General features: G+C 47.4%; 1 protein-coding gene across 6 annotated transcripts in view; it reads left to right on the forward strand.

Moving 5' to 3' along the window:
• The first annotated feature begins 721 nt into the window (after positions 1-721).
• Positions 722-23013, forward strand: part of CDK5RAP2 (CDK5 regulatory subunit associated protein 2) — a 160905-nt gene continuing 138613 nt past the window's right edge. For all 6 annotated transcript variants that reach the window (XM_045791074.2, XM_087869416.1, XM_087869417.1 and 3 more), the window contains exons 1-3: positions 722-951; positions 11098-11165; positions 14263-14330. In XM_045791074.2, the coding sequence (XP_045647030.2) occupies positions 896-951; positions 11098-11165; positions 14263-14330 (192 nt within the window). In that variant the 5' untranslated portion in view covers positions 722-895. The remainder of the gene's footprint in view (positions 952-11097; positions 11166-14262; positions 14331-23013) is intronic.

Genomic DNA, 23013 nt, shown 5'->3' on the forward strand with positions numbered 1-23013 from the left:
ACTGGCCCAGCTCTGTCAAAATTATCTCTGTGTTTGGTGGTTGCTCTGTGCATTAGGAAGGACAGCCAGGGTTATGGAGACCCCTGACCTTGCTGTTGGGAGCCCTGGGTGTGGCTCCTGTTGACAAACTTACTGTGCAGGACTTTGGGCGATGCATTTCCTCTCTCTGGGCCTCAGTTTACTGATGTCACGTGCGTTTGAGCCTTGGGAGATTGGAGGAGTGTTGGTGACCACCCGCTCAAAGGGAATTGTTTATTTGCTTCAAACTAAGTGTGCAAATTACTGCTTGAGTTGGGATTCCGCAGGAAGGATTTTTCTAAAGCGAGGCAGCACTTGTTTATCTGAATTTCAGCTCAAGGCGAAAGCCTTTTGGATGCACAGTATCCTAAGGTTAGGGGATCATTGCTCTAGAAAAGCATGTACTGGGTTAGGAACTCAGGGTCGGTGAAAGGCTGGGTTCCCTTCTCCCGCTTGAATTAACGGACCAAAGCCAGCATTTGCCCTCAACAAAGATGGCGCTTGCCCTGGCCTCGGCTTGAGTGCCCTCACGAAAAATGGCAACCTGCCTCTCTTTCCTTAGTCTTGCTGGCCCAAGTGGGAATGCGCTTGCCCTTAATCAAGATGGCACCCTCCCGCGCTTCCCTGCCCGGCCTCTGGCCCCAGTCTGTCGGCTTCACCGCGCGCGCCTCGATGACCCCGCCTCGTTTCCGTAGGAAGAAGCGCCGGGAAAGATGGCGGCGGCTGCGGTTTGAATTCCAGCGGCGCCGCCAGAGTCCGAACAAGAGCAGGATTGGAGGGGGCGGGGACCTGGGGAGCCTGCGGGTCGCGACAGCGGGGGGAACCAGTTGGCCCCGCCGCTACAGACACCAACGCCACCACCTCCTCTGTGTCCACGATGGACTCGGTGTTGGAAGAGGACGTCACCCTCCCCGGGACGCTCAGCGGCTGCAGGTGCGGCCGGGGCTTTGCAGGGGCGCGGTGACCCGGCCGGGATTCCCACTGATGGGGGTATACCCTAACGGAGACTTGGGGTTTGCTCTTGAGGGTGTTTGAGGGCGTCCAGACAGGGGCAGGGTGTGGGGTGGGGTCGGGGTGGGTGGGTGTCTCGAGGACCCAGCAGCTGATACTGAGAGTGGGGGGACGGTGGGGGTCCCGACCTACGTCACACCCTCCTCTCGTATTTCGGGAAATACTTTGAAGAGGGTGTGAGGGTCAGGTAAGGGGTTTTCTGAAAGAGGGGGACGAGGGGGGCCTCGTGGAATGTACCATTAGTGGGGGCTGGTTGAGGAGTAGGGACCTTGGGGACACTTGATGGTTCATTCTGACTTGGAGGTTTGCTTTCATTATGGGGAAGGTAATTGGTCTGTCTGGACTTCGTGGGATCACATAGTGGCCACCAAGACTGAGGCAATGAAGTGCAGTGGTTAAGAACCTTGGCTGGAGTTGATCAGAATTGGATTCAGATCCGACCCTTTAACCTAACTAGTTGTGTAACTTTAGTAAAGGGATTTAACCTGTTTTCCCGTCTGTAGAATGGGACTGGTAGTAACATCCACCCAACAGAACTGGGGTGAAGATTAAAAGAGAAGATGCCTTCCCGGCGATTTGCCTGGCAACATAATTGGTGCTTAAAAAATGATCCTGCGTTATCATATCATCATCAGTCCGACAAATTGGGGACTGATGGCTGGAAGTGGCCTCCCAATGGACCTGTCCCAAGAGGCTGTTGGAACCTACATTGTAGGGGGCCTGGCGTCCTTCCTTTTGATAGGAAGGCCTGCCAGAGCCCCAGACTGCTCCAGGGCTGGGGCCGTTTGGTTTTCGGGGGCTCCTGGAGAGTGGGAAGAAGAGAGAGAGAGGTGGAGGAGAGACCTGACTGAGAATCCACAGTGTTTATCCAGCTCTGCTGGGGATAGGCTGCTGGTTTTAGTCAACAGACCCTCATCGGAAGGGTGACCATGTTATTTATTGTGTAACCCGGGACACTTTTAAGAGTGAAATGGGCACAATTAATATTTATGTCTAGACAGCAGACATAAACCGGTTCTATCTTGGGCAAATCTGGACAAACAGTTACTCTGTTTATTGAGAACGCGTCGTGTATTGGGCACAGAGCAAGGCCCTTTGCACCTCCTGCCTGATTGTATCCTGTGGTAATTCACATTCCTTTCTCTTCCTCTGACTACCACTGTCCCAGCATATTGGGGAGGACCTCTCGCCTGGATTGTCCTCACACCTGTAATAGTCCTTTATCCTACACTTTGAAAGACTTTTTAAAGTGTAAATCCAACAGTCTGGGGCTGTATAGATGTTTAGTGTTTCTTGTTGCCGTTACGATAAAGTCCATTAATATTCTCAGCTCTCCTTACCTCTGTACCAGTTGACCAAGCCCTTGGGCTTTGGGATCCGGACCTAGGTGGGTTTCAATCCCAGTTCTGTATTTAACAACCCGGTGGTCTTAGGCAAGACCCACTACGAGCCTCAGTTTTTGTCATCTGAAAAATGGGTGAATCTGAAAGGATTTTGACCAGTGTCTGACAGAGTAGCAGCTCAGCAGATGAGCACATCTCCTCCCTTGCCTCCCCTTCCTGCCTTTGCTGCATACATTCCTGTGACTGATCTCTTACCTGCTTCAGACCCTCCCCGGCTCCCCGTCACCCTCAGGATGAAGTTCTTTAATATAGCTTCCAAGGTCTTTCATAAGTTGACCCTATTTACCTCACTGACCTCCTCTGTCCTCTCTGCCCCTACCTCTCTCCTCCCCAAACACTTCCCTCTGCCTGGCTGCCAAACTCTTTGTCACGAGTGGCCTTGCCTTGTTCTTTCTTACTGTTGGACCTGTGCACTCGCTCTTCCTGCTGCCTGGGTTGCCTTCCCTTCTCCCCTTTGTCTTATTAATGCCTCTTATTTTTCAGGTCTCACTTAGATTTCAATGCCAGGAAGTCTTCGCTGACACGTCTCCCTCCCCACCTGGGCCCTCTGTGCTGTTCCAGCCACCCCCACCCATCACTGACCCCATCTCAGCCCTTATTTACCTCACTGAGTTTTGGGTTTTTTTTTTAAGCTTTTATTTATTTATTTGAGAGAAAGAGAGTGCACACGAGAGAGAAAGAGAGAGAGAGAGAGTGAGCGGAGGAAGGCACAGAAGGAGAGGGAGAAGCGACTCCCTGCTAAGCAGGGAGCCTGATGTGGGGCTCAATCCTAGGACCCTGGGATCATGACCTGAGCCCAAGGGAGACGCTTAACCGACTGAGCCACCCAGGCATCCCTACCTCACTGAGTTTTATTGACTAACGCTGTTCAATAGAAATATAATGTGAGCCACATACGTAATTTAAACTTTTCTAGGAGCCTCAATGAAAAAGTAAAAAAGAAACAGGTGAAATTAATTTTAATAATATATTTGATTTAACTCAATATGGCCATGTACTATCATTCTAACTTGCAAATAATAAAAAATTATTAATGAAATAGTTCACATTCTTTTTTATCTTACAAAGTGTTTGAGATCCGATATGCATTTTACTTCTTGATTTGGATTAACCACATTTCAGGTGCTCAACAGGCACATGTGGCTGGTGGCTTCTGCACTGGCTAGTGCAGGTCCAACTGTGACGTGTCTGTCTCCCTAATGAGACCCTGACCTGTTGGAGAGCAGGGGCTGTGTTGCGTTCATCTTTGTAACTCCAGTGCCTAACCTGGTATGAGGCACATAAATGGGAGGTGACGGTATTATCCCCTTTTTACAGGTGGGCACATTGAGGCTCAGAGAGGTGAAGTGAATGGTCTGGGATTCCATAAAAAAGTACACGATGGAGCAAGAGTTACTTTATGTATTTATTTATTTATTTTTATTATTTAAATTTTAGGTAGGTAACGTAGAGTGCAGTATTGGTTTCTGGAGTAGAATTCAGTGATTCATCACTTACATACAATACCCAGCGCTCATCATAACAAGTGCCCTCCCTGATCCCCACCACCCATCTAGCCCATCCTCCCACCCACCTCCCTTCAGCAACCCCCAGTTTGTTCTCTGTTAGTTCGGAGTCTCTTATTTGAGCCAGGATGTAAATCCAGGCTTTCTGACTCCGAAGTCTGGCTCTCGGTCCCTGTCCTGCCTTCCAACTAGTTCTCTGAGCCAGTGCTGAGAGGCCTCTGGGAGGATTTTAGGGAGCTGCTGGCATGTGAACTGGCCCTTAAAGAGTGGCAGAAATGTCCCGAGCGAGACGGGTTCTCCATTAGATGGTCACAGTGGAAGAGAAAAATCCCTGGAATAAAATCATCTCTTTTTATCCCGATATGAGCTCCCTTCTGCTTGGTAATTTCCAAGCCCCAGTTTTAGAGACTAAATGGAAGTACAGTTTGTCCTCAGACTTTTGTTGAATCAGGTCAATATGTGTCATTCTCTCCAAACTTGATCACCTGTGGGTGCCCCAACGCGCTCCAGGCCTGTGAGAATCAGGCTCAGATGCCAGGCTTGGGAACCTCGCCCAAGCTAAGGCCCTTTACTAAGTCCTGCCTGGTGGTTTTGGAAGAACCTGGGCTTTGTACTCAGGACGACTGGGTCTGAATCCTGCTTCACCCACTTACTGGCTGAGTTGCTTTAGTGATTCACTCAACCCTTCTGAGCCTCAGTTTCTCTTCAGTGATAATAACTTACTTGTTGGCTAACTATGTGGATGGAGCAAAGGTGTATATATTCTGTGCCTGACACCTGCTGGGGTGCATTAAATGTTAGCTGTTTTTATTTTATCATTACAGTGTTGCATGGTTTCCTGGACAAAATCCTCGGTGCCCACAGCCCTGGGTTTGTCCCTTTGTTTTCATGCCCGGGATTCTGCCTCTCCCTAACTGTGAGCTTCCGGAGGCCTGGGCTCAGGTTTGTTTGTCTGTGGGTTCCTCCATGGCATGGCCATTAAGTGTTTGCTGTCTGGTGAGGGGCAGACCCAAAGGGAATGTTTTCCCTCAAGTTTGTACACAGTCGTACTTTGTCAAGCAAAGAATGCCCTCATGGGCTTTTGTAGAAGGAGGTTGAGAGGGAGGATGGTGGAATGAAATTTTGGTGAAGGTTTGAAGGCTTGATCCAAGGCTGATCTTGGATCAGGGGTATCCCTAGGCTTGAGGTTTGAGAAACATGTCCCAGTCACCAGTATAAGCTTAATGAGGGCAGGGAGTGTGGCTGGCTTGTTCCCCACTGTATCTTTAGACTAGAACCATGTCTGGCACATAACACAGTAGAGGATGAACAAATACTTGTTGAATGAGTCAATTTTGTTCAGTCTCTAGAAAGATAAACACCATGTAAATACAGGCTGCATGTTTAGTAGGGAAATGCTGCTTTGTAATCACTCTGAGAAGTACACACACGGAGTGTCAACCTCTGTAGTCCTTCTGGAAGATAATTTAGTGTTAAAAATATGCTTTATTGAAGTATAGTTTGTATGCCATGAAGTTCACCCATTTAAAATACAGTAGTCAGTGATTTTTTTAGTATACTTACACAGTTGTGCAATCATCACCATGATCTCATTTTGGAATACTTTCATCATCTAAGAAAGAAACCCTGTGTCCATTAGCAGTCATTCCCTGTCTTAGCTTGGCTGCTGTAACAAAAATGTCATAGACTGTGGGTGATTTATAGACGACAGAAATTATTTCTCCCAGTTCCAGAGATTGGAAGTCCTAGATCAGTGTGCCAGCATGGTTGAGTCCTGGTGAGAGCCCTCTTGGGGGTTGCAGACTGCTGACTTCTCATTGTTTCCTCTTAGGGTGGAGAGCAGAGAGAGGAAGCAGATCTCTCGTAACCCTAGTAAGGGCACTGATCCCATTCGTGGGGGCTCCACCCTCCTGCCCTCATCTGAGTTACCTCCCAAAGACCCCACTTCCTAATACCATCACTTGGGAGGCGGAGTAGGGTTTCAACGCAGGAATTCTGGGGGGGACACAAACATTGAGTTCATAACACTAGCTATTACCCCTCCCCTCCTACGCCCCCAGCCCTAGGCAGCCACAATCTACTTTTTGTCTGTGAATTTCCCTATTCTGGACGTATCTCCTTGTGGTATTGGTTTGTACTTCCCTAATGACTAATGATGTTGAACACGTTTTCTTGTGTTTCTATGGCCGTTTGTGTACAGTTGACTCTTGAACAACACGGGGTTAGAGGTGCGATGTCCCATGCAGTGGAAAAACCACGTGTAACTTTTGACTCCCCCCAAAACTTAGCTACTAGTGTATTGTTACCTGACAGCCTGATTCATAAACAGTCGAACACATATTTTGTGTGTTATATGTATTACATATGTATACTGTATTCTTACACTAAAAGAAAGTAGAGAAGAGAAGATGTTATTAAGAAAATCATAAGGAAGAGAAAACAAATTTACTGTACTGTATTATCTGAAAAACATCTGCATGTAAGTGGACCCGTGCAGTTCCACTCATGTCGCTCAAGGGTCTGCTGTATTTTCAAATCCTTTGCCCAGTAAAAATACGTGAATGTATTTTGACCCAGCAATTGCGCTTCCTGTTATCTTAGAGAAATTCTCATGCATGTGCACAGGGAGACCTGTATGAGGATATTCATAAAGCACTGTTTGTAAAAGGAATAACTTGGAAACAAATTGAATTACCATCAGGGGGTAGGGTAAATACACATCCTTTCGAAAGTGAATTTCAGACTGTGACCCATTGGCAGCTCATGAAATTCAATTTCAATAGGTTGCAACCAGAATTTAAAAAAATATAATAGTACGGAATAAAAAGCATTTCAAGAATTAAGGGTAATACATTTCCTTCTCTGGGTGGTGGTCAGTAAAGTTTGAAAAACACTGCTGTAGAAAGCTATGTAGAAGTTAAAACATGAAGGCAGATCTGTTTGTACTGTCATGAAAACATCTTTGGGACACATTAAGTAAAGAAAAGATGCAGCAGAATAAAATATACAGTTTGATTGCATTTTTAAAAAAGATTTTATTTACTTAGAATGAGATCATAAGCAGGGGGAGTGGCAGGCAGAGGGAGAGGGAGAAGCAGGCTCCGCGCTGAGCAGGGAGCCTGATGCGGGGCGGGGCTCAATCCCAGGACCCTGGGATCCTGACCTGAGTTGAAGGCAGACGACCAACTGGCTGAGCCATCAGGTGCCTGCATTTGTTTTGTTTTTAAGCCACAAAATAAAACTGTCCCTTTATCTGTAAATACCTAGAAAAAAGCCTAGAAGGACACATGTCTTGCTGACAACAGTGGCTACCTCTTAGGGGGCTAAGATGGGAGTGAGGAGTAGTCAAGAACTTTGGGCTTGTCTGTATTTTTTTTCCCCTCCCACTCCCTTCACCCATTTGCACCCCCTCCCCGCTTCTGCAGCCACCAGTTTGGTCTCTGTATTGATGAGTCTGTTTCTGCTTTTTTGTTTGTTTGTTTTGTTTTTTCAGTTCTCTATATAAGCGAAATTATATGGTATTTGTCTTTCTTTGACTTATTTCACCTAGCATAATACCCTCTAGGTCCATTCATGTTGTTACAGATGGCAAGATCTCATTCTTTTACATGGCTGCGTAATATTCCACTGTGTGTATGCCATATCTTCTTTATCCATTCGTCTGTTGATGGACCCTTAGGTTGTTTCCTTATCTCGGCTATTGTGAATAATTCTGTGATGACATAGGGGTGCATATCTTTGCAAATTAGTGTTTTCATTTTCTTTGGGTAAATGCCTAGTAGTAGAATTACTGGTAGTTCTAGTTTTTATTTTTTGAGGAACCTCCATACTGTTTTCCACAGGGGCTGCACCAGTCTGCATTCCCACCAACAGTGCAAGAGGGTTCCTTTTTTCCCACATCCTTGCCAACACTTGTTGTTTCTTGTCTTTTTGAGTATAGCCGTGCTGACAGGTGTGGGGTGATAGCTCGTTGTGCTTTCGATTTGCATTTCCCTGTTGATGAGAGATGTTGAGCATCTTCTCATGTGCCTGTTGGCCATCTGTATGTCTTATTTTGTCTGCATTTTTTTGTTTTTATATATTTCTTCACTAATTAAGAATAAATAACATAGAATGAAAAATGAGTTGTTAAAAGACAGACAAAAGTGCACTTGGTATAACTGTTCTCCGAACGTGGTGCCCAGTTCCAGCCACAGCTGTCCCAACACTTTATCAATGACACACTTAGTCCTCTGGGCCTCATTGGGTCTTGTGTGAACGGACAGCGGCTGCTGCCACGCACAGCACAGAAAGTGATTGTGCCTTTGCGTGGTAGATAGAGCAAGACAAGAGGGTGAGGTGGCAAAAGTGGCCTCAGTGAGGGTGCCCTGTGCCGGTTACTGGACATCCTCTGCCTCGGTTCATTTGGACCTGACCGCGTTCCCCTGGCGGAAGGCGTGAGGGGCCCTGGGGGTGAGGGTGTAGAGAGGAAGAGCATGAGGTTTGAAATCAGACCAGCTCGCGTCTTTCAGCTTACTGATTTTTCTGAGTTTCTTGTTTTCCTTGTTAAAAAAAAAAAAGGCAACGTATAAAAACTGCCACCAGTCACAGAAGGGCCGTGGTGAGGCTTACAGCGGGAGTCTGCCCGTCGGGAGCGTGGTGCCTGTTCACCGTGGGTGCCCCCACATGGTAGCTGGTTAGAAGTATGCTGTATTTGCCTGGGAGGAAACCGGCACTGACTAGGTTCGTCTAGGAGCTTTGGGCGGCCCGGGCACAGGTTAGCGAGTGGCATGTGGACCCTGAGAAACCTGGATTTTGTTTGGTCTTTGCTGAGAACCCCTTGTGATTTTGAGCCAAGAGATTCCTTCCTCTTTTGGGCCTTCGTCTCCTGCATCGATAGCGTGATAAAATTGTACCTAAGCCCTCTGCTTTTGCTTATATAGTTCTGATTTCTAGTGGGGCTCCTTCAAGCCCCAACCTCAGTCCCAAGGCTAAGAGCCAATGATCCAAGTGGGACGAGGGAGCTACTTAAAGCTGGAGGGTGGCTGGAACCAACGGGAGATTGCAGGTGACAGAGATTCATAGCATTTTAAAAGAGGGTAGGTAAAGCCCAAGTGGAAATTCGGCAGGAACCAGGCAGGAACTTCTGCATTAAATAGTGGTTTCTTTTTCATAAATGGGATGTCACATGTCATTTTTCAAACTTCATTGTTTGCCTATTGGAAACTTGTCTAAGACCAAATTCTTTGGCTTTGCCTGCCACGTAGTTTTCCAGTGCGGTTGATCTTGGCTTGAGTCATTGATGGGCCACTTCAGCCAATGGTAGTAAGTTAGTGGCTGTGGTGGAGAGAACCCCAGATCGGGAATGTACAGACCAGACTGTAGGCTAAGCTTGACCAGTAAGCTGGTGTGGGACTTTGCGCCTCTGGGCCACCATCTGCAAAAGGTGCTGGTTGAACTTGATTTTAATTTTTAATTTAGAGAATGGAATTTGTTCTTCTAGTGATGGTTATTGGAGGAAATGAAGACGTATAGAAAATTAAAATGGAGGAAAATATCTCTCATTTTCCTACAAATGATGATTTTTAATATTTCCGTTGTCTTTTTATGGATGCATTGCCCGCCTAGTTTCCAAGAAGGATTTGAGGTGATGTTAGTGTACGTGTATTTTTTTGTTTCATAGTCGAAGGCATAGTCTACTGAAGTTTTTTTCACTTATCTTTATAGCAGACACGTATTATGTCATTATTCTCTTGATGTCGGAACCTTATGATATCCAGCTTTTTGCTTGGTTCTGATCACAAAGGTCCATTCCCAGCTCCAGAATTTGGCGATCAGGCAGAATTGTCCTCAGAACAGGGTGGATTTGGGTTTGGAAACATGGAGAGAACAAACTGCCGGAAGTCAAGCTGAGTGTCCGTCAGCTCTTCGTTTACAGCTTGGGACAGGGAAGCATTATTGGAGGTGAGACAGAAAAGGCCTGGGGTCTGGACTTGGTTGTCCACTGAACTGCCATGTGACTCTGGCCAGGCCGCTGAAATTATCTGCACCCTAGTGCCTCCCTTTGAAAATGCACCGACTGTCGGGACACCGGCAGCTCTCGCGACGGTGAATCTTTTTATGAATTTGCAAAGCGCTGGATGTTTCCTGGTGACAGTAATATTTTGCTCCCATTTATGGAGCGCCTGCAATGTGCCAGGTGCCTTGCTGGGCACTTTGTGTCTTTGATTGCCAGTGACTTACGAGGTAGCTGCTTTTCTCCTTTTCGGGATGAAGGAAGTGAGGCTTGGAGAGTCGATGGCAGAGCTTAGAATAGAGTCCAGCATAGTGTCTTCCGTGTCCAACCACACCTCCTGTTATGGTTTAGTTTTCTGTCAGTGTCTCCAGATCCTCACTTAACCTCTTCTTATAATTCAACCAGTAAAATTTCTTTGATCAGTGGATTTTGCATTTTTTTTTTAAGATTTTATTTATTTATTTGACAGAGAGAGACAGCAAGAGAGGGAACACTAGCAGGGGGAGTGGGAGAGGAAGAAGCAGGCTTTCTGCTGAGCAGGGAGCCTGATGTGGGGCTCGATCCCAGGACCCTGGGATCATGACCTGAGCCGAAGGCAGACGCTAAACAGCTGAGCCACCCAGGTGCCCCGGATTTTGCATTTTTGTGTGACATTCTTAAAGCATCCGAGTTGGTGCCGGCTTCTTAAAAGCTTAATTTTTGGTTGTGGTAGGCATATTAATGACAATAATAGTAAAGACAAAAACAGTAGATAACCACTTATTGCGTGCTTACTATGTGCTAAGTGTCATAAACATGAACTCATTTAATCTTTACAGGGAGAGCGTGGTCTCCCCATGTAACAGGTAGAGCAAGATTCAGAAATGTCAGTAGCTTGGAGTTGGCACAGTGCCTCTGCACTTCGCATGTATACGGTACACGCACACTGGATGTCTGAGTGGATGAATGAACGAATGACCATCCTTACTGAAGGTCACCCAGCTATTAAGTGTTAGAGCCCCAAAGCCTGAGTTCTTCACCTCCGCGCTGCATGTCTCCCAGGTAGCTCAGCTGTGTGTTGCTTATTGCCTGTGGCCTGATGATTGTCAAGTGCAGTCCAGGCAGTCCTCACAGTCTCTGTTGTTCAGACACTAACTCATGTCTTCCTGCCTATACTCTCTCCTAGTGGCCTTGTTCCCAATTTACCAGACGAAGTGGATGGCATCAGCCCCATTGCTGGTTTGGGAAATGGTGGTAAGTATACAAAGCCAGGCATTCTGTTGACTGTGGGGGCCTTGAGGCCCTGAGCCTGGGACTGGGCTTTGGTGTCTCTGGGGCCCAGAGCCTGCCCTGGCATGGAGAGGTGCTCTTCATAGGTGCTCGGTGTTGTATGTACCTACTGAATTGCTATTTACCTCCTTTCATAAACACTGGCTTGGAGGAATTGATGTCCTTTAGGCCCTATTCCATGATAGGCCCTATTCCATGAGCTTTATTTCTTGCTACCAGGCTCGTAGAGATTCAGCCAGTGTTCACCGAACTGGGCGGCTGCATGGAGGCTGGGCATGCAAGTGGTGACTGGGTCAGGCTTGGAAGATCTGCTGATCTCTGCCGCCGAGTGGCTGAAGGCCCCGCATGCTGCTGAGCGTCCGTGTGCCAAGGCCTTCCTGGCAGGCTGCTGGATTCCATTTGCTGGTCGAGGCCCAGCATTCCTACACGGGCCTGCCCTTTGGAGACAAATAGTTGGTTAGACCACAGGAGACGGCGCTGAGTAAATAAGCAGTCTATTGTGTTTAAGCTGGATTAGGAGGAGACTTTCTGAGGGGCAGTTTGGCTTCTGCTAAGCATTCTTCATAATTTTTGTTTCTGAAAGAAGCAAATGCTGTCATAAGTATCTGTGGGAAGTGCTAATAATTTGCCTTGTTAAAATATCTTAGAGATATTTTGACTTCTGTTTTTTTTTTCTTTCTCTTCTCCAAAGTGATGAGACATGCAGAAGGAAGAAGTTTTTAGAACAGACAGTATCAGTGTCATGAGGTTTATTTCTGGAGAATATTTTAACTTATAGGCCACCCTCAGGGTTTTCTGTCAGAACCTGTGAACTTCTGCCTTAAGCACAAAATCCAGCAATTTCTGGTCTTCCTGCACACAGGCAGTTAGAAGTGGAAAACTGATAGGCCTTCTCTTTGCTTCAGCCTATAGTGTATGTTGCTTTGTGCCAAGCCCGGGCTAAGTGGCATTCAACCTTGAACGTGGTTACGACCCAGCCTGGAAGGTAGAGAGTTCAACAGAGAAATGTCATGATAAATCATAGGATTAATGTGATGAGCAAAGAAAAAAGATGCTGTGAGTGGGGGAAAGAGGGAGGTGGACCAGGCAGCAAGGGAGTGAGGGGGAGGTGTGTCCTGTTGTGGGGGAGCTGGGCCAGGCAGTGACGGGGTGGGGGGGAGGTGTGGGCTCCAGTGTGGGGGAGCTGGGTCAGGCATGAGTTTTTTAAGACACTGATATTGGAGCTGAGACTTGAGGAATGAGTAGGACTAGGTAGGGACGCAGGGGTGGGTGGCAGAGCATGGCCTGAGAACCAGGAAAACAAGCCTGTGGGCCCTTTGCCTGGTACACAGGGCTCTGGTCAGTCTGCCCCTGCCCACCTCCTGAGCCTCTTTTGTGCTCAGTGGTTTCTGAAGGCCATGCCTACCTACCTCTGGGCCTTTGCTTGTGAAGTTTCTTATTCCTTTTCTCTTCCTCTGCCTGCTGCCTCTGAGACTCAGCTCAAGGCTCACCACCGTCTTGGCTCTCCCCAGGCTCACTTCTTGTGCTTTCCTCTCCGAGCTTACGTATTTCATCTGTTTCAGTTCATTTATTCCTGTTGGTGACGTTAAAACATCAAGGATCAGACCACGCCTCCCCCGCTTATCATCCTGCCACCTGCTCTAAGCCACCGTGGTCTCCAGTCTCTTCTGACTGGTCCCCTGGTTTCCCTCTAAGCGCCTTCAGTCTGTTCTCAGCAAGGCAGCCAGAGGGAGCCTGTAGAAACCTAAGTCCAGGCATGTTACCCCTTAACTCCGAGCCCTCTGGCGGCTCCCCATCCCAAGAAGAGCCTACAAGGCCGTGCGCAGTCTGTCCCCCAGGATCTCATGTACCTCCTCTCCTGCGGTCCCCTTTGTTTATTGCTGATTCTCACGTGCACAGGACCTGCTCCCACCTCAGGCTTCTCGCTTTGCCCTTCTCTTCAGGTCTGCCCAGCTGGCACCTTCTCAGTGCGACCTTCCCGATTTGGCCCCCTGACTTAAAATTGCAGTCCTTACCCCACCTTGGATCTTTCCAGTCCTTAGCCACTTAAGTTTTCTCCATAGCTTTTCTCACCTTCTCACATCCTATGTAGTTGTCCTGTTATTGTGTTCATTTACATCTCTAGAATATCAGCTCTGTTTGTTTGTTTCCTGATGTAGCCACATCTAGAATGGTGCTGGGCGGAGAGTAGGCCCTCAGTGCCCATTTGTTGGAAGAATGGACTCATTCATTGACTCCGTGCACATTCACCCAACACCTAAACAGCGCCAGGCGCTTTGTGAGCACGGGGCCAGTGTACCCCCCTGTCTTGTCCCCTAGATCAGAGCCTTTTGGGCACAGGCTCACCGACTCTTTCACCGTTCTTTCCCCAGTACCTAGCATGGTGCTTGGCACACAGTAGGTGTGTAATAAATGTTTGTTGGAAGAAAGGAACCATGGAAAGCTTTGGGCATTGGCCGAGTCTGTAATCACTCGAAAGCAGGGATGGGCAGTTTCCAACCTGCTGCCTGCATTTGAAAATAATTAGAACACCGCTTCCATACTTATGAATTGTCTGTGGCTGTTTTTTGTGCTACAACAGAAGAGCTGACCAGTTGTGACAGATTTTAGGCTTTGTTTCTGGCCTGCAGAGCCTAAAATATTTATCGTCTGGCATTTTAAGAAAAAGTTTGCCAACCCCAGTCAGTTAGATACTCTCTAATCGCTGACACAGGAGGATGGTAACCCGCTCAGCAGAATCACTTTATGACAGGCACTAAGGAAGTACGTATCAGCGCAGTTCGGCTGGGCCACATGCCCGGTGCATTTTTTGGGCTCGTTCTCTGACACGTTACACTGGGGCTACTTTAAGTAATTTGTAAATATTTGAAATATAATGGTTTAGAGCTTTCCCTAGACTCAAGTCAGTAAATCACAACAGACAGAGAATGCCAGCAGAAAATACTGGGGAAGCTTTTCATGCTTTTTTTTTTTTCTTTTCTGGGCTCTGTTCCCTAATAGGGATGCTGGGCAATTTGCATACCATGCCATTTTCCTGTGTCTGTTTTACCTTTTTTTACAGTGCTCCCAGATGTGTCAGAAGAAACAGTGTCTCCCACCAGAGCACGGAACATGAAGGACTTTGAAAATGTAAGTGGAGATCCCAAATCATCTTCCCTAACAAATCACGTCTGCTGCCGCTGCCCAACCAGGCCCAGGGGGGAGCTGTATTTCTCGAGAAGCGTCGAAGCTGGATAATGCCGGAGTTGGGGGCAGTGCTGTGTCTTGTGGGCGTTCTCTGTGCGACCGTTCTGTACCTATGCAATCAGCCCTTCTGTACCCGGGCCAGATACGGGTTCCGCCAGAATCAGCAGTTTCCAGCTTTGGGGAGTTTGGTGTCCTTCTGGTGTCCCAAACGTGAGGATATTCCCAGACCGCCCGGTGAGAGGAGCTAACATTGGCCAAAGGCTTCCCTGTAACGTAAGGGATGATATTAATGGTCCCCATTTAATCCTTGCCATAACTCTTTGAGGTATTTTATATTATCCCCATTTTACAGATAAGAAATCATAAGCCTAGGAGAGATGCGTTTATAGTCACATTATACTGGAGTGGTGGAGTCGGGATTGGAATCCAGGTTTTTAAGGATTCCAGAACCATTGTTCTTCTCGCCGCCTTGGGCTACCGCCTTGCCTTTTGTAGGCTTCATCTTTGCTGCTGTTGAGGGAGACGTGAGCAGCCTGTACCCAGGGCTGTGCACAGAGCGTCGGAGGACGGGTTACGTGGTGATGCATTTGGCTTCCCAGCTTAGTGTCTTCCAGCATCGTGTCTTTCATTTGTTAGCGGAGGGGGCTTGTTGTCAAGGAACAGGAGAATAAGGTTATTTTCCCAATTCCAATTCTCCTTAACAAGTTACCTGTTCAGCGCTCCCATTTATCATGGGAAGAATTAGACCCTTCTTCATCTGTAGCCAAATGAAATCCATACTCTGCAAGACGCAGGAGATATTTATCAGGGAGAAGATGGAGGACAGAGAGAAGGACGTTCCACAATTATGTTTCTCTCTCCCCAGTTGTCTTTACAGAACGGAGCGGTACTGTCTCCGGATTTAATTTAGAATACTCATTACTGCTAATAGTTATCTGCAAACCACCAGTGACCAATTGAAGAAATGACTTGTCAGATCTCTAATGGAAACAAGTAATTTCTGAGCTTTGAGTTGTTCTAATTTCAACTGTACAACTCGATCTATGCTGTGGGGTCTGGGGCCTCAAACAAATGAGATTTGATTATTCCACATCGTGTATAATTAAAACGTGCTCTGCTATTAAATGGCTGTTTCTGTTTTATCATAAGAGTAATAATAGCTACTGTTTATTGAGCTCTTGCTCTGAGCTGGGCACTTTGAATGTTCAGCTCTTCATGTGCATTCCTTTAATATAAAAGCAGCTCCGCAAGATACAGAGTTATTTAATATTTGAAGGGCACAGTTTTGAATTTTATTTCTGGGTAGAAAAACTTACCAGAATCTTAGAATGTTGGTTTCACACTTTATTGTCTGCCTTTTGAACTGGGAAGTATCTTAGAATTGAATCCAACCCTCGTTATGTAGATAGGAGACACTGAGGGCCAGGATGTGACAGGTAGAGGTGCTCTGAGAGGCGGTCTGTGCCACCTGGGGACCACGGCCTCTGGAGCCAGCTGCCCGTGGGCTCACTTCTGCTGGGGGACCTTGGGCCAGTCACTTAATCTCTCTGTCCTTTGTCTTTACCTCGAGCACGATCACAGTGTCTGCTTCTTCGGGCTGCAGTGAGGGCTGAGTGGGTGAGTGTTTGTGAAGCATGGGTCAGCCGAACACCGAATTCATTCTGTGTGTTAGCTCTTTCTCCTCACCGCTGTGATGTCCGCTCTTCTTTTTCTCTACTCTGCCACGGGAGTCAAGTCTCCCTTCTCGAGGTGTGTTCCTGAGGACCTAAACACTGTTTTTCTTGAAGGCGAGAGGGAGCCTCCTATGCTGCTATGTTTTAGGATTTATGTTTTTTCTTTATGACTGTGGTCCTTCGGCTGCTGTTCGGTTTTTATGGCATTAATATTTTTTATTGTAGCATTTTCCAGAGCAAATTCTGCTGTTGAAAATGAAATGACCACAGTGTTCTCAGTGTCTCCCTTTCAAGTCTTTATGAGTCACTGAAATGTTCCATTTGGCCTGAGCTACTAAGTGTATGATCTCTGTGTAAAGGTAGTCTGTACTTCCTGTGGGATGCTTATAGGAAATGCCCTTGGCATTGAATGCTAATTTTAAAGTCAGCATGCATATTAAGGAAGGGCTGGAATACTTTTGATTTAAAGGGGAACTCATGATTCCTCTTATGCTAGTCCCAGATGCTGGGAAACTGAACATCAGTGTCTATTAGCTAAGGTCTAGCAAGACATCAGCCTCCTTCTGGTTTTGTTCAGAGTTCATCCATTCATCGACAGATATTTACGAATATATGCCCTGTGCCAGGCTGTGTGCCCTGGGGCTAGGGAGTCTGCGGTGGATTAAGACCAGGTAAGTGTCCCTGTCAGAAGGCTCTCAGGCTGGTTGGGGAGATGGATAGGGAAATAGTGCAGTGACAGAGGTAAGTACATAGTGCTGTGGGGTACGGAGGAGGGCTCAGAACCTGGCCTGGATTCAGGGAAGCCTCCCTGGAGGAAGTCTTCCTTGAGTTGGGTCATCAGGGACTAGTAGGGATTAGCCAAGGTGAGAGGACCAGGAGAGCATCCCAACCACAGGGACTCAATGTGGGCAAGGGCAGCGAGAGGCATGCCGGGCACAAGGAGTTTAGGGGATTGTAAGCTCCCTTTGGCTGGAAGGAGGCCATGTCAGGGGTCTTGAGACAAGTGAGGCCACTGAAGAAGGCGGGGGTCAGGGGTCTTGTGCGTTACACGGCTTTGGTTGACCTTTGACTTGAAGATGAAGGGTAGCCAGTGGTGGATGTTAACCCTGGAGGGAAATGACCAGAATTGTGCTTTTAAAAGACCCCAGGGTTGGTGCTGCGAGGAGGGAGCAGCCAGCCTGGTGATGGGCTGCTGCGTGGGGTGATGCTGGAGCACAAGGATGTGGTCGGGATGGCTCAGAAGGTGGGCAGGGTCCCAGATCTGGGGGAGCTCATCCCATCCCTTCATTGGACATGTGGGTGCTCTGAAGCCCAGGGATGGCGTGGACTTACCCAGGCTGGGAAGCAGGTCTTCTGCAAGGGCAGTCTTTCCTGCCACCCTCTGTTGTCCCGTGCAGGTCCTCGCTCCAGCGTGTGAAAGCCGCTTGCTTTCTTTTGGGTCTTGAAACTGGTGATCCATTGTCTCCTAGCCCATTAGCTGAGGCGAGAATCACCGGCAGGGCAGGCCTTAGGGGAGGAGGCTGGCCAATCAGTTTGGTCTTCAGTAGGAGCCTGTCTTACTGCTCCTTTCTAGCTGACGGTGTAGTGGGGGCTCCTGGACCCGAGGAGACCTGGCAGATGCAGCGTTTTGTAAAGGACTGTGCTATTGTGAGACCTGTTCTGGACGCTAAAGTTAATTGATTTCTCTCTCTTGCTCTCAGAATTTTTTGGGTGAGTGGGGAAGACCCAGATGTGGTTCAGCATATCAGTTCATGTAGCTTTCTTTATCTGTTCATAGAAGAGTTTAATTCTGGCTTTTTCTGTGACCTCTGGACAGAGAATGACATGAGTAGCTTTCCATCTCTGTTAGTATGGTGGATAGAATTATTTAATGACCAGTAGTTCAAAAAGACTTGTATTAAAAGGGAGGGCTTGAAACATAGTTTACATAATCTCTTCCTGTGGAACATTCCAGGTTATTTCTAATTGTTCACTCTTACAAAGCTTTGATGAGTATCTTGTGCGTGTATCATCATGTTCTGAGATTAGGTCCTTAGGGTAAATTCTGCAGCTCTTGTCTCACACCCACCTGCCCTGAGGTGCTAGTGTTCTTGTATCCGGGCCCTTAGTTCTTTTTGTTGGCAATTCCTGGTTTCAGCTGAGGCAGTTGGTCAAATTTAGTGTTTTATCTAGGAGGTTTGCATCGCTAGATTCGTTCTGTGACCTCTCGGTGGTGAGTTACTTGTTACCAGAGAAGAGCCCCTCCCCGCCCCACTGGTGCTGCCCGGGAAGCTTAGCTAGCACCATGGTTTACAGGTACGGCATGGACTGGAGAGTGACCAGAATGGGGCTTTAGGTCTTGCTCTGCCACTAACTGACCTACGAGCTTGGTTAAGCTGCTTCCAGAAGCCCTCTGTAAAGTGGGGCCAGTACTGTCTTGGAATCAGAGTGGTCCTGAGGGTTTGGGAAGCACCTGACTGGATGCCTGGCACATGGTGGGTAGACAAATGTTGGTGTGTCCACTCTAATCTGAGGACTCGGTTTATTACAGCCAACTCCCTCGGTTCTAGGGACATTGCTAGGCCCCAGCAGTGTCCAGATTCTTCTGCTCCATCTGTGAAGTTTCTTTGACCTTGGAATGAAATCCTTAACTTCTCACCATGGTCTGTGAGACCCTGCCCTGTGTGATGGGCTCGTCCGTCGGTGCTGAGGTCAGCACATGCGTCTCTCCCTCACCCCCTGTGCTCGGGCCGCATGGGCTGCTCTCACTAACCCACATGGGTAGGGCCTTCTCATGTGCTCCTCCCTCTGCCTGGAATCCCCTTTCTCCCTCTCCTTGAATGGCAGGCCCCTCAACCTTCATGTCTCAGCTTTAATGTGATCTCGTTAGAGAGGCCATCCCCAACTCCTTCCCCAACTCACTGGAGACCCCCATTATTCTCTCTGATAGCAGGCACTCAGCACCCGGCCTTTTCTACTATGGATCTTACAAGTGTTTGTAATTATGTGTTTTATTTATGTACTTGCTTAACGTTTGTCTCTTCTACTCTATCCCTGGTTCTCGGCACGAAGCCTAATGGGATGGTGGGCGCTTGATAAATGCTTGTTGGCTAAATGAATGTATGACCTTGTATAAGAAACTAGATCTGTACGTTTTGGTTGCCTTGTCTGTGACACGGGAAAAGGATTTCTGTCTCATGCGGTTGCGATGCAGATGAAGTGGTGGACGCCAGGGACAGCTCGGCGCAGCAGGCCTTCAGTACGCGGGACCGGCTGCTGTCGTTGAGATGGTGGCTAAGACCCCGTAGTTGAAGGGGGGTGGAGCTTGTAATCGGGGTGGGGGCATGCATGCTGGGGTCCAGGGTTATAGGAGAGCAAGCAGTAATACAGCCAGGTGAGGCTAAGAAGGGAGAAGAAGGGGTGTAATTGGAACAAGGCAAGAGACCAAGAACCGTGAGGGAGGCAGGTCAGTGGACGTGGTTGAGGACAGTCTATAGCTGGCAGAGTGGGGGTTGTGGCTGCTGTCCGTGGTGCTGGCTGTGTTCCAGATGGGCCTTGCCGGCACCAAGGGCCTTGGGACTCAGGTTTGGCTTCTGGCTGGTGGGCTCTCTGGTCATTTCTGTTAAGTTCAGGGTTCATCGGTGCTTATGGCTCGTCCTTGGCCTCCTACTTATCAGATTGAATGCTGTATGTTCTCACACCTCTGCACGTCCTGCTCGTGCCCTCCAGAACCTGGCCAGGTGGCAGGCCGGGCAGTATAAATTTTTACAATCTTTTTGAAGGCCATTTGGAAAGAGATTTTGATAGTCATAAAAATAGTATTACTCTTGAGCCCAGTAATCTCTTTTGGGGAAATTCGTCGTGGGGAAACAACCCAGTGGAAGGAAAAAGCTCTGTGTGTAAAGCTGTTTGTTGTCACATTGTGTACCATTGTGAAAAATTGGGAACAAGAGAATTATATTTTACATTTGTTATCTCTTTGTCTTGGAACAAGTTCCTGAGGACGGTGTTTCACAGATGAGGTTGGAGAGATCAGATGACTTGCCCGTGAGCTTGGTGTGTTGAGAAACTAAAAGAAGGCAAAGTTAAATCTGGTCTTTTTGATCGGAAAGCCTGTCCGCTTTCCACGAGACCCACCGAGTCCATAAATGCTCAGTATAGGAATGGCTAAATAGTTGGCTGTGAGCCAGTTCAGTGGAACCTAGGGCAGTCATCTCACCTGACCACGATGCGTAATTCTGCAACAACATGGAAAATATGTAAGATAGAACACTAGGCTGAAAAGAACATAAAAAGATTGGTTTCGTAATGTAGTTATATTCCAAGTGTTGTTTGGGGCTCAGTTTTTAAATTCTGCTATGGCTACAGTATTGTTTGTGAATAAACAGATGTTTGCCTAGTAACCGTTTTCGTGATTTGAGGACACGAGGGAGAGTATTGGAATCCAAAATTGATTCCAAAATGTCCTCATTTTACGAACCTCGCTTAGCTGCTGCTGGCAGAATGATCTCACGTGTAGCACTGTTGAGCAGAGGTGAACTTTGGGCAGCAGGAGGTCATGGTTTCTGTGATGTCTAGGTGAGTGGTCTAACAGTTTTTGGACTTTCAAAGAGCATAAAACAACTGATGATGGCCCGAAGATCTGTTTGTCGAGGGCTTGAGTGAGACATGGATTCTTTTGAAAGCTATACTCTATTTCCTGCCTGCCAGGTGCTGTAACTCCTATCATTGTCATGACACTCCTGTGAGGTAACTGATTTTTATCCTTATTTTATAGATGAGCCAACAGTGGCTCAAAGATGTTAAATAATTTCCCCAAGGTCACATGGCTCGCAAGTGGTGGCACTGGGAGTTCTATTTCCGGTGACCCCAGGGCCCTTGCTCTTCGCCCTTGCTGCCTTGAGTCCAAAGATGATCTGGTGGGGAGAGCTTCAGCTTCGGGGGCCCAGGTTCTCACAAGCCACTGAAACTGATCTCCAGAGTTAGGTGCCTTGCTTAGATTTCAGTAGAGGGGGGCCTGGTTGGAGTTGCCCTGATTCTTTTTTATGTTGTTGGTTTTTGTTGTTCTTCCCTTCCTGATGGAGCTCTAAGCCAGGCAAGTCTTTCGACAGGGAGTGGGAGTGGGAGGAAGCCAGAGTGACAGCAGCTCCTTCAGAGTCTGTCCTGCTGCTGAGCCGTAGCCTCTCTCCAGCTTTGGAAAGCACCTCCCGTAATCACGTTGGACTGTTCCCATTTCAGATGACCACAGTTCCACAACAGTCCTGGGGCTCCAGGGGCCGGGATGGGGCAAAGTACAGCTCGTGTAGTAGCTTACGTTTCAGCATTAAGTTTCTAAGTCGTATTTGGTGGGTTTTATTTTGGGGGTATTTGTTCCTACTATATGGTAAGCTATTTTCAGTGTTTCCAGCTCAAGGTTTTTTTTTTTTTTTTTTCCTTCGTATTGAATTTGATTCTCTTAAAGGGAAAAATACAAATGAGAAGAATATTAATATATTTTAAATTCTTATGTTGTGCTAGGCACAATACCAAAAATTCTAACTAATTTCTTTTAATCCTATAATCAGTCTCTGAGATATGTATTCCTTTAATCTATAAAAAGGAATCGAGGCACACAGAAGAATGAACTTGACTAAGGTCTTACACCTAGTAGGTGGTCTGGACTGTATTCATTCATCCGTCTGTTCACTCAGCTAACAAGTGCTGATGGAGCATCCACTGTGTTCCGGGTACCGTGCTAACACCTCAAGGGAAACAGCCATGAACAGATAGATAGTGTCCCTGTCCTCCAGAAGTGGAATGTAGTCATATCATCAGTGTGATAATAAATAATAATATGTCTATAAAGGAGTACAGATTGTGAAAAGTTCTAGCAAGAAAATTAAGAGTTATGTGTTCAGGAGTGACTTGGTGGAGGTCCCAGAGATGGGGGCCCCTTTCAGTTGGGTAGTGAGAACGAGCCTCTGAGCTGAGATGGAGAGCATGGGAGCGAAGCAGCCACCAGTGCCCCCGGCAGACGGGCTTGGTGTATTTGAGGACCAGAAAGGAGGCCAGTGAGGTGGGAACATGGTGTGTGAGGGACAGGATGATAATGAAGCTGGAGAGGAGGGCGGGGGCCAGATCAGACAACTCTCTGTGCCCATGGCAGGGAGTTCAATTCTAAGAGTGATGGTCAAAAATCAGTGATGTGATGGGAACCAGATCTGAATCTAAAGCCCCTGGGACTCTCCTTGCATCACATTGCCTTCAAGAAATTCTTTTTCTTGAGAGAGAGAGAGTGAGCGCAAGTGAGTGGGGGGAGGGCAGATGGAGAGGGAGAGAGAGAGAGAATCTTAAGCAGACTCCCCACTGAGCATGGAGCCCGACATGGGGCTCGATCCCACAATGCCCAGATCATGACCTGAGCCAAAACCAAGAGTTGGACCCTCAACTGACCAAGCCACGCAGGTGCCCCAAGAAATTCTTAAGTGTGTCCATCCAGCCTACCAGGCAGCCATTGAGTATTTAGTGGCTGTCTCTTACGTGTCAGACCAGAATGTACAAGGTAAGCGTGGCTCCCAATCTCCTGGAGATGGCTTGGTTAGAAAAGCAGGGTACCCGCTGGTACAGTGCGGTGTGAGAATTTGCTATTGTAAAGAAAGCAGAGGGTCTGTGGAAACATTTAGAAGGGTCTCCAGTCCAGTGATGGGGCTAGTCAGAGAAAACCTTACGAGGGAAGTGGTATTAAGCGGAGAATGGGGCTGGTGTTGTTGTGGGAAAGATGGTGCCTGTGTTTCATTGTGTTCACTTGGGCCTGTCTGGAGTTTGTATTAACCTTGTCAAGGCTGATTTACCTTTCTCTTGTTTTGTTTAAAACTCCTTTACCTATAAATAGGACAAATATTCTTTCAAGTGTTGTTCAGAATTGTAGTGGTGGGTACAGTGCACATATTCTAAGCAACCTCCATAAATATTTTATTGGTAGCTGAGTAATAGAA

The sequence above is a fragment of the Ursus americanus genome, chromosome 18, assembly GCF_024610735.1.
Source record: "Ursus americanus isolate L20-20 chromosome 18, mUrsAme1.1.p, whole genome shotgun sequence".
Lineage (NCBI taxonomy): Eukaryota > Metazoa > Chordata > Mammalia > Carnivora > Ursidae > Ursus > Ursus americanus.